At 37.8% G+C, this 14,654-nt stretch overlaps 1 protein-coding gene across 5 annotated transcripts in view; it reads left to right on the top strand.

The window, feature by feature from the left end:
* Positions 1-14,654, top strand: part of ZFAND3 (zinc finger AN1-type containing 3) — a 323,061-nt gene that overhangs the window by 261,144 nt on the left and 47,263 nt on the right. For 3 of the 5 annotated variants that reach the window (XM_027057837.2, XM_027057835.2, XM_027057836.2), the window contains one exon: positions 3,348-3,413. The exons of the other annotated variants lie outside the window; for them this stretch is intronic. In XM_027057837.2, coding sequence (XP_026913638.1) covers positions 3,348-3,413 — 66 coding nt within the window. The remainder of the gene's footprint in view (positions 1-3,347; positions 3,414-14,654) is intronic. 5 annotated transcript variants of the gene reach the window in all.

The raw sequence follows: 14,654 nt of genomic DNA, 5'->3' as shown, positions 1-14,654 counted from the left end.
GTGGTGCTCATATGCATCTGTTTTGGATTTTAAAGAGTTTCATAGGTTATAGTCTGCCAGACCAAACTTAATTCCAAGCTTTCTGTTTATAATATTGTCCAATTATCAAAGCTGGGATATATTATCACTGCCAGTTACTCATGCTGTCAATTTGTTTTGGCTCAACTATGGTTCTATTTGTAGTTTACTATAATGTAGTGAATACATTGGATTGGGTTGTTAGTTTAACAAGCTCTCTGGAGAACACTTTCATGATGATGCATGTTGAGATATGCTAGGTAGCCTTAAAGTTATTTGCGTATTTGCCAAAGCCTACAGAAATTCATTCATTAGGAATTTTAAAAAGGATCAGCTCTCAATCTACAGATTGAGGTAAAGATTACATTTGTAAACATGGGAGTGTTAAGTCATGAGTCCCAGCTAAATTTCTTTAGGGGTCTTGATGTGACCAATTTCTCCCTTCTCTCATAATTTTACTGGATGAATTATGTTGTATCCTTTTAAAAAAGTATTCCATTAGTTAGGTTGTTATTGGCTCTTGTGCTCTGTGCAGCTTGCGATGCTGTGAGTACTTTGTGATCTTGGCCAGATATTGAGCTGGGAGTTAAAGAAAATGTTATCAGAGATTAGAACTGACTGGGTTGTTAATATTTACATTGTGTTCAGCTGGTTTTAAAATGTGCACTAAAATTGCTTCCTGTGCCCACCCGAACCTTTTGCATCAAAATTTCCAGAGTCTGGGTCTGGGAATCTGTATCTTGAAAATGCTCCTTTGAACTTACTGGATTCTGAAAATGTTCTAGTATATTTATCTGATAGTTGTTATGCAAATATGCATATATATATGCATATATATATGCAAATATACATATATATAACAACTATATATATATGTTAAAACCCTTCACTGTGTCTATTTAAGATTTACGTGCTTCATTCTAGTATTTTCTTTATCTAATACCTCAATTTAAAAAAAGCTTTTAAAGGGGCGCCTGGGTGGTGCAGTCGGTTAAGCGTCCGACTTCAGCCAGGTCACGATCTCGCGGTCCGTGAGTTCGAGCCCCGCGTCAGGCTCTGGGCTGATGGCTCAGAGCCTGGAGCCTGTTTCCGATTCTGTGTCTCCCTCTCTCTCTGCCCCTCCCCTGTTCATGCTCTGTCTCTCTCTGTCCCAAAAATAAATAAACGTTGAAAAAAAAAATAAAAAAAAAAAACTTAAAAATGCACTCTCCCGATTTCATCAAGCAGCTTGCAGTGGTCACTTAATAAACACTATTAATTGCCCACTGTTGACATTGTCATGACCCAAGAGTAGATGACAAAGTAGGTCTTGGCTCTTGGGAGCATAAAATCTGGTGGAAGAGAAAGTGATGATACATAATATAAAGCTTTATAGTTTATGAAGTCTTTTTGTACAGATGATCTCATCAACACTGTGGCTTATGCACAATTTATGACGTCCATGTTTTTTATTAAACTTACCCAGGATTACTGAGCAAGTAGGGAGTAGCTGCAGGACTTTAAATGGAGTCTTCTGTAGCAGCCTATCATTTCCCAGAAATCAAAATGCTTCGATTAACAACAACAACAACAAAAAACAAAACTAAAATCAAAAACCTCACGTGGAAGAAAAAGCTAACTTATTTATGGAACTATAGAAGCCAGTGTCAAGAGGGTTCTTATGGATGTGGGATCTGTATCCGTTTTCTGGCAGCCCGTTTTCTCTTCATGTTGCCTATTTGTCATGTCACAGTTGCCCATTTGGACTCTGGAATTTTAGCATGTTGAGCTTTCTCTAGTTTGTGATGTTTGTAGAAAAAATTTTAATTGAAATGTCTTGCTTTTTTGGCCTTTCTAATTTTCAGTCCTTCATTTTCAAATTCTTGAGATGTATTTCCAGGTGATGCTGGCCAGTGATAGATAACATTCTTCCTGATTACATTTAGCATTTATTATTTGTTCCATAGTGTTTGGTACTTGATCATTTCCCATTCAGCTCTTTTTTGCTGTCATGTATTGTTTTTTCTTTACACAAATTTTGTCTTCCTAACAAAAGTATAAACTCCTTGAGCATGAGACTAACCCATGTGGTGACAAATAGTAGGACTTACTAAGACCTGTTTGACATTAACAATACACCTGCTTGGTTTTTCCTCCCTTCTGTTTCCCCTCTGTGTCGTCTTACACCCGCTAAAGTTTGCTGCTCTTATGGCGTTGGGGTAGGAAAGGGTGGAACTAATGATGAACTTCTTACGTGGGATCTCCAGGTCCCTAAACCTATGGATGTTGGTGGCATGAACTCTAGGATAGGGCTCAGAGCTCTTTCACCTTTCCTTCCTTTTCAGTGGGTAACTTCAGTGATAGGAAGTCTTGTCATTATTGGCTTACAGCTGTGCCAAGAAACCATGTATCCCTTTGCTAGTCATCATCACCTGAGGAACCTTTTCAGAATAGTGTAACATTTGCCTGTTTTACTCCTTTATGATCACCACCACTGCCCTTCCTAGGGTATGTCAAGAACCACTAGTATTCATGTTTATACAGTAACTTCCTTTTTCAGAAGGTAGGGTGTGTTCTCCAATATGGGAGTGTTGGGGTATATATATCAATATCAACTTAAGAATTTGTTGATGGTCCTGATTGTGCAGAATGAAATTACTGCTTTTCAAGCCTTCACCCAGTATATAAACTGACTATATCTCTTGCATACTCTTGAATTATGCCTATCTACTAGATCTCTGGGCTCACAAGATTCCATAAAAGCCCCTCTTTCTATCATAGTCTTATAATTGAACTAGATATTCTTCCTTGTTCAGTAATGCTCTCTTTATATATTAAAATGATCCTTATTTCTTCTGTAAAGCTGTGTTTTGTTCCTTTGGGTGTTCTCCCTCTTTAAGTAAGGCTATGGGCAATTTATTGCCCATTTATTAAATACAATAAATTTAAAGGTAGGGTGACTGCCGAGATCAACTTAAGAGGGAGTGCTCCTGCTTATTGCTTTGTGGAAAAACTCATCTTCCCAAACTTTTGGGTAATTTTCTCTCACCTGCATCAGAATTCTAGTTAAAATTATATCCTTAACTTCTGAACATTATGGAACTCAATAATTTTTTATGAAAAGCATGTTGTAATTTAGAAAGACTGTGGACCTGTAGTCTAAATTGCTGAGCTAAAATTAGGTCCTTAGAAATTAGCCTTCTGCTACCACCACCATCTTTCCTACTGCCCCTCTTCATGCATATTTGCAGGTTAATCCCTGCCTTTTTAGGTTTCTCTTTATCCAGGATAGCAACTTTGGGCATGTAGAAGATATGTCCTGACTGATGTGCCTGCCTTTCTGTTTCTAGGTGGGCCATGCACAGACACAGCTCATGTCTCGTTAATCACACCAACCAAAAGATCCTGTGGTACAGGTACGTACATCATTCTTATCTGGATTCATTCTTATCTGGATTCTTCACAGAAATTAGTTACTGGTTTAAACATGGTGTCTTTGCCAGGGCATTCTCTAATTTCTTACATCAGTTGTGAAGGTGATGTATTTATTATGTGCTAAGTTCTGGGAGTGGCAGTGGAGTGAACAGGGGGTCACAGTGGTGCTCTTAGAGGTCAGAATGAGTTAATGCTGGCAGCTAGAACCAAGAAGGGTGGACATGAAAATTTACCTACTTCCTAATATCTGAAGAATACTATTAAGACATGAAACATACAGAAAATACAAGTAATTGCCTAGTTTCTGGCATGTGTCTAATTTGTCTGTCTTGGACCTACTGAAAAAAAAAAACATTGTTTAGATAATGGAGGTGGAAGGTGAAAGAAGTTGTGGTACAGATAATCAACGTTTTAACTTGATAATTGTAGTATCCTGATAGTTTTAGAAAATTTTTTTCCATTTGTCTTAAAGCCAGAGGTATGCTGAAGTCATTCTTTTTAGATGCATTGAATCCCAAAAACATCTTTGTGCATCTGTGACATTTTTATTAGACATGAAGTCATGAATCTTACAACTTTCTAAAGAGCAGTCGTAATGTCCATTGCTCCCTTAGTCTGTAGCTTCATTTACTTTAAACAATATTTCCCTTTTCTAATAATGCTGCCTACTATTTAAAATAACTTAAAGATTATATTTTGAGGAGTCAAAGTAATTATATTGTTTTTCTAAAGGTCACAAAGTCTTTTTCCCCAGTAGAAATAGCACAAACTATTTCTGTGTACAAAGTTAAACTGAAACCTCAGTCCCTTTAAATGCTCATAGTTTTGATGTTAAACCTGAAATAGGCCTGTCCTTGCAGTTTTAGAGTAACATCCAGGCATTGAACTCTGAGGAACTTAAATTTACTCTCCTATACTAGTATTGAGGCAAGGTGTGAGATAGTCCTGGCATGCTCTCATCCTTTCTGTGCCCAGCACCCAAGCTCCCCTCAGTAGTTCATGGTTAAGATAGAAGTGAGCTGTGTCATGGGGTAAGACAGGCCATCCCGACCAGCCAGTAAGAAGTCAGAGAGCCAGCTTCCTACCCACTTCAGCCAGAAGCTTGGAAACACTCAGAGCCCTTTCATCTCAGCACTTCACATGCACACTACACTTTAGTCTTTCTTCTTTCCTTTCAGTCTTTGATCTCAGGGCAGACTTTACCATTGGCACTACTAACATGTTGAGGTAGTCAGGGAATGGGCCTCAAGTACCTTGAGGCATCCTCAGAGACTTAGGAAGGAGGCTCATGCTCAGCTTAGACACTGAAACTAGCAGGAACTCTTCCTGAATATCATGTACTTGTGTGCTTCATTTTCTAGGCATATCTGTTTCCTCTGTTCTGCTTCATATATCCAAACATAGTAACAGTGTTTATTGCATGCTTACTACATTACCAGGTACCATTCAATATGCTTTACATACATACTCATTTCATCTTCAGAACAGTTCTGCAAGGTAATTACTCCTCCTTTATAGATGACATAAATGGGCACTCAGAAAGTTAAGTATATTCCTGGGGTGGTAATATTACTAGTAAGAGTCAGGACTTGAACATGGATCTTTTTTTTTTATTAAGTTTTAAAATTTAATTCCAGTATAGTTGATATACAGTATTATTTTAGTTTCAGATTTACAATATAGTGACTCAACAAATGTGTACATCACTCAGTGCCCACCATGCTAGGTGTACTCTTTAATTCCCACCACCTGTTTTCGCTCATTGCCCCACCCACCTCCCCCTGTTTACTGCCACTTTGTTGAACACAGATCTTTGAGATGCTAAAGCCATTGTTGTTTTCTGCAATATAACGTCACTGGGTATTGCATTTTATTGTAATTACTTATACTCCCAGCCACACTGTGGAAAAGCATATCATTGATGAATTATGGAGATAGAGAAACACAAGATTTTGAAACATAGCATTTTGTGAAGTAGTTTGAAAATGCAAGTTCTACAGGGTGCCTGGGTGAGTCAATTAAGTGTCTGAATCTTGATCTCAACTCAGGTCTTGATCTCAGGGTCATGAGATCAGGGTGTGAAGGCTACTTAAAAAAATAATAATAAAAGTGTGAGTTCTAGAAGCGAATCAGGTGTCAGATCCTAGCCTGACCATTTACAAAATGTGATTCTGAGTAAATAAGTTAACCTCTCAAAATTTGTTCTTCATCTGTAAAATGGATAATGAATCTGTCTCGTAGGTTTGATGTGAGAAATACTATGCATAAAGCTCACATAATAGGTCTTCAATAAGGGTAGGTGCTGTCACTAAAGATTATATGTATATGATTGCCAACTGTATACACATGGTATTGATATTACATTAATAGGTAGTTTAGGCAGAAAGGAGTAGATTATAATTTACCAGAATGTATTGCCATATCTACTTTCATTAATTGATTTTATGTTGATCACATTCTGTTCACATTATGTTGTTGTATGTCAGTACTATGTTAGGAACTGAGGAGGGTAATATTTTTAGGTCTCCACAAATGAAATGATAAGGGAGGCATTGAGCTCTCAGTCATACATTTCCAGGCCTCATTTTGGGGGAACACATACCTCTTAACTAAAAAGAGATTGAGAATTTCTGGCTTGGAAGGACATTAATGCAACATGCAAGTCGTCTCCAAAAAGTCTGAAAGAAAGTTGAGATTTCTTAGCTTGGACATTAAAGGCCATCAGGTTCAGCCTGCTGCACTTCTTTTCAAGAAACCTATCTGTGCTCCCTCAGGCTCCTTGAGCTAGGTGAATGACTTCAGCCTTACACAATGGCTTGACTCTAGAGGGCAGAACTTCCTGATTTTCAGAGGTAAATTAAATGATTTGCTTTGGGAATCACAGGTTGACTGTCTTTGTTTCCATCTTTCTGTTCTGAAATCAGCAGGTTGCTCATCATGGGGATTCTGGGCATTTTTCCTATGAATCACCACCAATTACTTATTGTTATGTTGCTGCAGTGTCTTGTATTCCTTATGTCTAAGTTCTTCAAGAATAGGACTCATGCCTCTAACACATGCCCTGTAGTGCTTCTGCCACAGTGGGTACTGTAATAGTAGCTCTCCTAACGGTCTCTCAGAACACAGGCTTCAGGCATAGATGATCAGTAAAAGATTATCTTACAGCCACATGTTATTTCTTAGGAGCTGTAGAGTGAGACCTTCTGACTATACCAACTCTTCCCAGCTAATCTATCCATACAGATTTGGTCCTAAAGCATCCTCTAGCGTAATAATGACGTGAAATTAGAAAAAGAATACGTAACTTAGTCTAGAATAAAGTGGTTCTTTAAGTCGGTGGTCCCTGAAGAAGGGCATACAATATAAAAGGCTGTGAAGTATAGGGAGAAAATAGTAAAAGCTCTTTATGTCAGGCTTTTAAAATTTCTATTTTGCAGATTGATTTCATAATTATATATTAGTCCATGCACATACTTTAAAGCAAGCAAATACACATAGAAATACATATTTTATTTATTTTTTTAATGTTTATTTATTTTTGAGAGAGAGAGAGACAGACAGAGCATGAGTGGGAAGGGACAGAGAGAGGGGGAGACAGAATCTGAAGCAGGCTCCAGGCTCTGAGCTGTCAGCACAGAGCCCAATGTGGGTCTCAGACTCAGGAACCACAAGATCATGACCTGAGCCAAAGTCAGATGCTTAACCAGACTGAGCCACCCAGGTGCCCTGAGAAATGTGTGTGTGTATGTGTATATGTGTATATATGTATATGTGTGTATATATATATATACACATAGCTATATACATACGTACATATATATAGGTACATAGCTAAATGTCTTAGATAGGTGTTTACACTCAGAAAAGGTTAGTGACCTCTTCAGTAAATATGTCATTTCTTTTTAGTACTTTGAAAATTAGATATGAAGATTAGCATCAGACATGTTATTATATGATTTTAATACGTGGAATGGTTGATTATGTCTCTGTTTACATTTCAGGTGACTACTTCTTGATCAGTGGGTATTGTAATTTAAAGAGGTGGACGGTGTAGAGTGGTTGGTCTGCAACCATCAAAATGAGAGGGGGAACTCTTTTAGAAATTGCTTTGTGAGGATTGTGAGTCTCAGAAGCAGATTACAAAAAGGAACAGTAGTGGCAAATGAAAGATCAGTTTGTATTTGTGAGCTTGCTGAGAAATGGCTTTTTGTTAGATGCTGGCTTTTAGCCACATAGAACTATTAACATTTAGACTCTTTGTAATCTTTGGATGGAAAACACACACACACACACACACACACACACACACACACACACACACACACACACACACAGTGATCATTGTGGTTTTCAAGCAGAGAAAAATGAAGTGAAGGTGCGTGTGGCTTTGTGATATCAACAGTCAGCAAAGAGTTGAAAAATGCTGCCAAGTCCCAGGTTGCTTTTGGTTAGAATGTGAGAGTTAAAGCATTTCATACTTTCAGATTACTAGAGAGAACTTACTTTCTTCCAAGAGCTCAGAATGGTTTGCACATGTTCCCTTGTTAATTCTCACAACATTCTTGCCAAGAATGAGTATATTATGAAAGAAATAGTTCATTTTCCTTGGTAACAGACTACCGGAAGATTCCCTTTTGTCCTTCATCTTTTCTATCAAGTTCTACCTTAAGCCAAAATGTTGTAATCTAAGCTGTGGTCTAGATAGTTTTATTTGGAAGGTATTTGGATATTTAGGTGAATATTTTATGTGGTCATATTTTTATGGTTAAAGTGCCTTGTGGGACAGGAGGGAAGTTTATTGCCTTTTTGTAGGATTTCTTGTTTAAAGACCTGTAGCTTTTTCTTTTTTTTACAGAGAGTTACAGCAAAAGAAATATGTTGTTTTGTGTTTCATTTATTGGAGATTGCTATTGATGAACTTTAAATTTTAAGCTGTAATTGACAGAACCATGTCTTGCCTGGAATTTTTGTGGAGAAATGGTCTGTCTCCACGAGGACCCTTGAACCGTAACTAATTCAAGGACCCTGATCCTTCCAGGTGAGGCAGTAACCAACTCTTCACTCTATGCTAGGTTGAATATATCAAGGGGTAGACTTTTTAGTGTATGAAAAAAAGGAAATTGCTCCTTACCTAATTCACCACTCTTATGTGCCTTGATTTTGTTTTTTCATTTTATAGCTTCTTTATTTTGAAAGTTAAAATAGGGAAAAAGTCATAGGCAACTTTCAAACTTAATGGTACTGCCAACAGCCTTTTGGTTTACCGTATCTATATTCAATATATTCTATATTCAGTTTTACTCTTCTTCTAGCAAGTATGTTGAGTAAATAATATTCTCTCTGATAGACTTGAAAAATGATGGTTTTTAAATGCTGTGTGTATGTTTAAAATGTGATTATAATTAGTAGAATAGCAAGTAAAATAACCATTTGTGGGGCCATAAGGGAGTTACAGTATTGCCTGAGATGAAAGCAGATGGGACTAGAAACTGTCCCATTAAACATCAAGGCAAGTTTTTGCAGAAAGTATCATCAATTCCACTCTATTACAAGAAGCATGTTATTTCTGTTTAACTGTATAGCCCTTGCATGCTGTCTTTTCTTTTAAAACTTTTTTTTCTTTTTTCTTTCCTTTTCCTTTCCCACCACCCCCCCTCGAAAACCCATGTTTATCCTTTTGGGTTACCTGTTTTTCTTTCAGTGTGATGAATAGTGACATGAACTAGATACCCTTGTATTGTTCATTGTTTCCCTGTTCTCCCCCAGAACGTTTTCTTGACTCACTTCTCTCAATCTGCTTGTGATATTATTGTCTGTTCTTACAAAGACAAGAGAATTAAAAAAAAAAAAAAAAAAAAAAGAGACAAGAGGAGAAACCCCCTTTCACCTGGAGTTAAGAGAAGATTGATGTGCCGAACACTTTCCACATCAGTGTTCAGAAGCCAGTTAAAGGGAAATGTTTCATTGTTGTTAGGTTTATATAAGATATTTTAAATTGATTCAGAAGCTAAAGGGTGGTAGTGTTAAATCAGAGGTGGCTCTGTAAATCTGAGAAATACCTACAGTTGTATGTTTTACCTGCTGGTGGAGTCAGTATTCATGGAAACATTTCAACCAGCTGTATTGGTCAGTATTACATACTGTCTGTGGCGCTTCTGGAAAGGATGCTGTGGAGCTTTAAAGAGAGGTGGCTTTGGGCATGAGTTCAAGTGTAATTCAGTTCTCTTTTTCATTCTTTTTCTCCTGGGTCCTTCAGGTATAGCTTTTCCCTCAGGTCTGCAGTATCAGCATTTGAGACAGAAAATTAGAAATTTGACCTACTTGTGTAATATGCAAGTTCCCATCAGGAAACTATTAGGGAAGATATAAACCTTTCATTTTTTATTAGCATTTAATGTAACCATTGAAGAAAGATCAAAACAGTAAATCTGTCATGGCAAAGAAAAAAAGGATTAAAAAAATGTTTTACCTTGTGCACTCATCATCTTGGGTCCTAAAAGAGTTCATTTGATTCCTGGGGTAGGGGACAAGATGAATACTGCATATTTGGTAGGATTGCAAACATTTCTCTAAAAGGTGTGTCTTCCTGTGTTTTATTGTAGAAAACAAGCCACAGGTTATCTTAGTATGTTTTAGTGGCTGTTTACTGATACTCCATGTTTTTTGACAAGTACATGGAAAACTGGGTAGGGAAATAACCTGCTAAATGCTTTTTCTTGTGTTGGTTTTTATTTTCTGTAAAGACTTTCATCTGCCTGAATTGTTGCTTATATTAAGAAACAGAATGAGGTAGCAAGACACTGTATAAATAGATGATTTGATAGTCAATATGTGAATAATAGGTGATTTTAAAAGCACCTCACACAATGTATAGATTTCAGAAAAGTTTAGGGAGAGGAAAATTACAGGTTACCTGTACTTGTAAATCAGAGTTTGGACCCATTGCCACTAATCACTGTGGTTGCATTATAGGCCAGCTAGACACATAATAATGTCTAAGTTTGCTGGACTTGAAGCCAAAGGTTTGTTTCAGAGTACTTGTTTGAATTTTGCTCATAAGAAGTGGTAGCTTCTCCTTTGAACAAAAGCTGATAAAAGTGAATATCAAGCCAGGGTGCCAGTCTTGTCAAGAGGCAGTTTTGCATTTAATGGATAAAAATACACTCCAGTATTAAAAGGAAAAGGAAGTGTGATGAGGCTTGCTGCTATTTTGGATGTGTGTGTATGAGAAGCATTGGCTTTGGTGTTGAGCTACTAGTTACTAGTGGTCCACATGCTTTGTGTAAATTCAGTTTGCTTATTTATTTGAATGCAGTTATAGCTGTTCTCTGTGTGTGTGTGTGTGTGTGTGTGTGTGTGTGTGTGTGTGTGTGTTTGCATTTATGGTCATTTATTTTATCATAGCTTGCACTCTTACCAAGGAGAAAAGCCTTGAACTTCCATTAATTAGCTGTTCTATTGTTCCACTGGGGCAAAATGCCTGAGCCAACACTATTTAAAAAGGATATCAAGGGAATTTAATACCCCTCTCCTCCTTTGAAACTTTTGGATTTTGGTGGGGGGCAGCGGGGATGTATCTGGGGATGCCTTTCAGGTGCTGCTCCATAGCACATGTGTGCCTTTTAGAGGACAGCACGTTAGAAACATAGCTTTCCTGGAGCAGTCTTACCAGAGGAGCGTGATAGAACAGCCACAAAGCTGCATTATAAATCATCCAAGCCTCGCGATGATACTGCCCATTAAGGAGACTCTTTTTTTTGCCCCGCTCAGTTCCTGGCTGTACTAATAGAACAGCGCATCAAGCAAGGCTGTAAATAAAAGTTATTACCTAATAGGTGGGTACCGAAGTGGAACGGACGGAGCTGAGGCATGGAGGCCTTATTACTGCTCATCAGCAATTATAAACAGGATAAAGTGTCTGGGACTTGCGCTGATGCAGCGAGGGCTAATAGAGGCTGGGAATGACACTAGCCATGATAGGGTGATGTATGCTGATGGGTTTTTACTGCCTCATCGTGCTGCTTGCTTCCAAGACAAGTTGTGTTATCCGTTTTCCTTCTTGCTCATCTATCTGAAGAGACAGTCCCATTGCCTGTTCTGTCATCAGGTGGGCTGGCATGTATTCCTCACACCTGTGTCTGCTTCTAAGGCACCCCCCCTTATGAATCTTAAGAAATATTTCATAATCATGGCCGATTAAAGCTATAATCTTATTGTATTGCCTGCTGTCATGGTTATAGATCACACCTTCAGAAGTGGTTGCTTATGTGTAATATAGGACCAGCTGAGAGATACTGTAGTCACTCAGCCAGTCCAGTACATTATTAAAAGACCACTATGACAGTCCAGTAGTAAATTCTGTAGGAACATGCAAAAGAAGTGATAGGCATGCATCTTGCCCCTTGGCAGCTTATGCTATAAAGAGACCAGAATGGTCTGGACTATAAATAAGTCCAGAAACAGACACAACTAATTCCATTTTTAGAGAGCAAGAAATATAATTAATGTTTATTTTCTAAAGTGAGCACAGGGAGGATTAATTATGTTAATTTTTACAAACAAATATAATACTAATGTATTTTTTAAAAGGTTATCTTCCTGATGAAATGCTTAAAATTTAGTTCCTTAGAGCCAGTAGGAGTGATAAGGGGACACTGGAAGGTGGAGGCAAAGTCTAGCAATAGGACTTTGCTTTCCAGTGAATGGAAGACAGCAAGTATGACTTGGCAATGCTTTTGAGTAGCAGATAAGCACCTAATACTTGGGAAAATTGAGATACACCTCTATTCTGTTCAGCTCTGATCACTCAACTTCACTAAATCACAGTAATTAGACCTTTGGGATAGGAGAAATGTGTAGCATAGCTACAGAGGAATGCTTTGAAAAGGGCTTACCAGTTTGATCCAGGAGTTTATGGGCATTCTGGTAGTTCAGTTGCCATTTGTGCCTTTAAATGAATACACTTCTTTATGTATTACCTTGAAAACTAACTTATCAGGAGACTTCCTGCTGTTGGAAAAACTGTGGTTTTTCTGTGGAGCTCTTTGATGCCTTAAGTTATGCATAGGTTTGGCTCATTTTTAAGAATGTGGATATATGATAATATTACAAACCTTTGATAAACTAAATTAATGTTACAGTCATAAAGTGTTTTGCCACTGGGCTAATGTGGATAGGTTTTTCCTTTTGTGTATAAAGTAATAATTTGACTTACCAATTCCTCCTTATCCCATTTTTTCAAGGTGTTTTGTGGGTAGTGGTCAGTGGATAGAGGAAGAGAGATAAATTTGAGAAAAATGTTTTAAAATAATAGGATTTAATGGCTGATTAGAGTTGGCTCAAGAAAGAATGCAGAGTTGAAAAATTGGGAATCTGAGGGAAGACAGATAATGGTTGATGTCAGGGAAAGAGTGAGAGGAAAAACTGGTTGAAACTATTTTCAGTTTCTGATGAGCTAAATTTTAGGTTATTGTGGATAGTCCTATAGAAAATTATAAATACAGGCCTAGTTTGGAAATCATTGATCTAGAAGCAATGATTAAGAGTGTGAAAGTGGGTAAGAGAGTGACTTATAGAAGAATGAGGGGCTGCTAAGGACTGTACTTGGGGGGCTGGGAAAGAGAAGAAGAAACCAGTGAGTTAAGGAAGCTAAAGAAAGGAGCAAACCAAACACAGGATCTTGAAAGATGTAAGAGAATAGGGGCCAGGAGATATGAGGGCTCAGGAAATTGTTGCCTGTGGCTATCAGAATATCATTGGGAAACATAAAAGAAGTTAGTGTGTCATGGTGGGAAACCAAAGCCTGATGAGCAGTCATTAAAGAGGTTCTTGATAACAAGAAAATAGGGGCAGCAGACAGAAGGCGTTCAGTTAAGGAGTTAGGTGAGACATTAAAAACCTGTAAGTAGTGGTGGTTGGAGAAGGAATGGAGTTAGGCATTTCTTAACATGGAGGTGGTTAAGATAGGGAAATATTTTGCCCTTGTTAAGATCCAACACCCAGTATTTACCCAGAGAATACAAGAAGGCTAACTCAAAGGGATACATATACCCTTATGTTTATTGCAACATTATTTACAATAGCCAAATTATGGAAGCAGCCCAGGTGTCCATCGATTGATGAGTGGATAAAGAAGATGTGGTATATGTATGCAATGGAATATTACTCAGCCATAAAAAAGAGTGAAATCTTGCCATTTGCAACAAACAACATGGATCGGGCTAGAGAGTATAATGCAAAACACAACACATCAGAGAAAGTCACATACCATATGATTTCACTCCTATGCAGAGCTAAAGGAAACAAAATGAACAACCAAAGGAAAAAAAATTACATAGAGAAAGAGAAGGGAGAGAGAGAGAGACAAAGACAAATAAAAAACAGACTCTTAACTATAGGGAGCAAACTGATGGTTACCAAAGGGGATGTGGGTGGGAAGATGGGGGAAACAGGTGATGGGGATTAAGGAAGGCACTTGTGATGAGCAGGTGATGTTCTGGAACTGTTTGAATTACTGTATTGTACACTTGACACTAATGTAAGACTGTATGTTCATGAAGTGGAATTAAAATTAAAACTTTTAAAAAAAGATACAAAGGAAAGGTACACAGGAAGGAAAAAGAATAGAAAATATTACAGGAGAAATAGAAGAGATATACAAAGAAGATTTTTTAGACGCAAAAACTCAGAAGCATTAGTTGCCTCTAGTAGCGTGAGGCATGAGGAAAGAGGTATAGATATAGATAAATAGGTTTTCTTTTTTTAATGTATAGACAGCTTGGGTACATCTCATCCCCTACATTTACTGAGAACCACAACTTTCTGTTTGAAGCTAGAACCTTTTTTCTTCCACTGGTGACTAAATCAGAAATCACAGTCCTGACTTTGCAGGTAACTTTTATTTTAAGAGGGCTAAACACTTTTTCTTCTGACCCTCCCCAGACCCAACTGAAATAAAGGCACAAAAATAATGGTAATGAAGACTGAACCCACTATAATAAATATAATTGTGTGTGTTTAACATAATCAACAAAATATTTTAAACAAATTTCTAGCCATTGTAATGGGAATGGGTGGAGGCTGAAACTTCGTGATTGCAGGGGTGACAGCCACTGGTGTGCAAAGAAAGTCTTAAGCAGGGTGAGAAGCAGGGCAGAAAACTGGGGATCCACTGAAGGTGTATTTGTAGGATGTGGTGGTTGACGAGGTGGGCTCTAGAGGCA

Source organism: Acinonyx jubatus, chromosome B2 (genome assembly GCF_027475565.1).
Source record: "Acinonyx jubatus isolate Ajub_Pintada_27869175 chromosome B2, VMU_Ajub_asm_v1.0, whole genome shotgun sequence".
Lineage (NCBI taxonomy): Eukaryota > Metazoa > Chordata > Mammalia > Carnivora > Felidae > Acinonyx > Acinonyx jubatus.
This window is presented reverse-complemented; position numbering and strand designations above follow the sequence as displayed.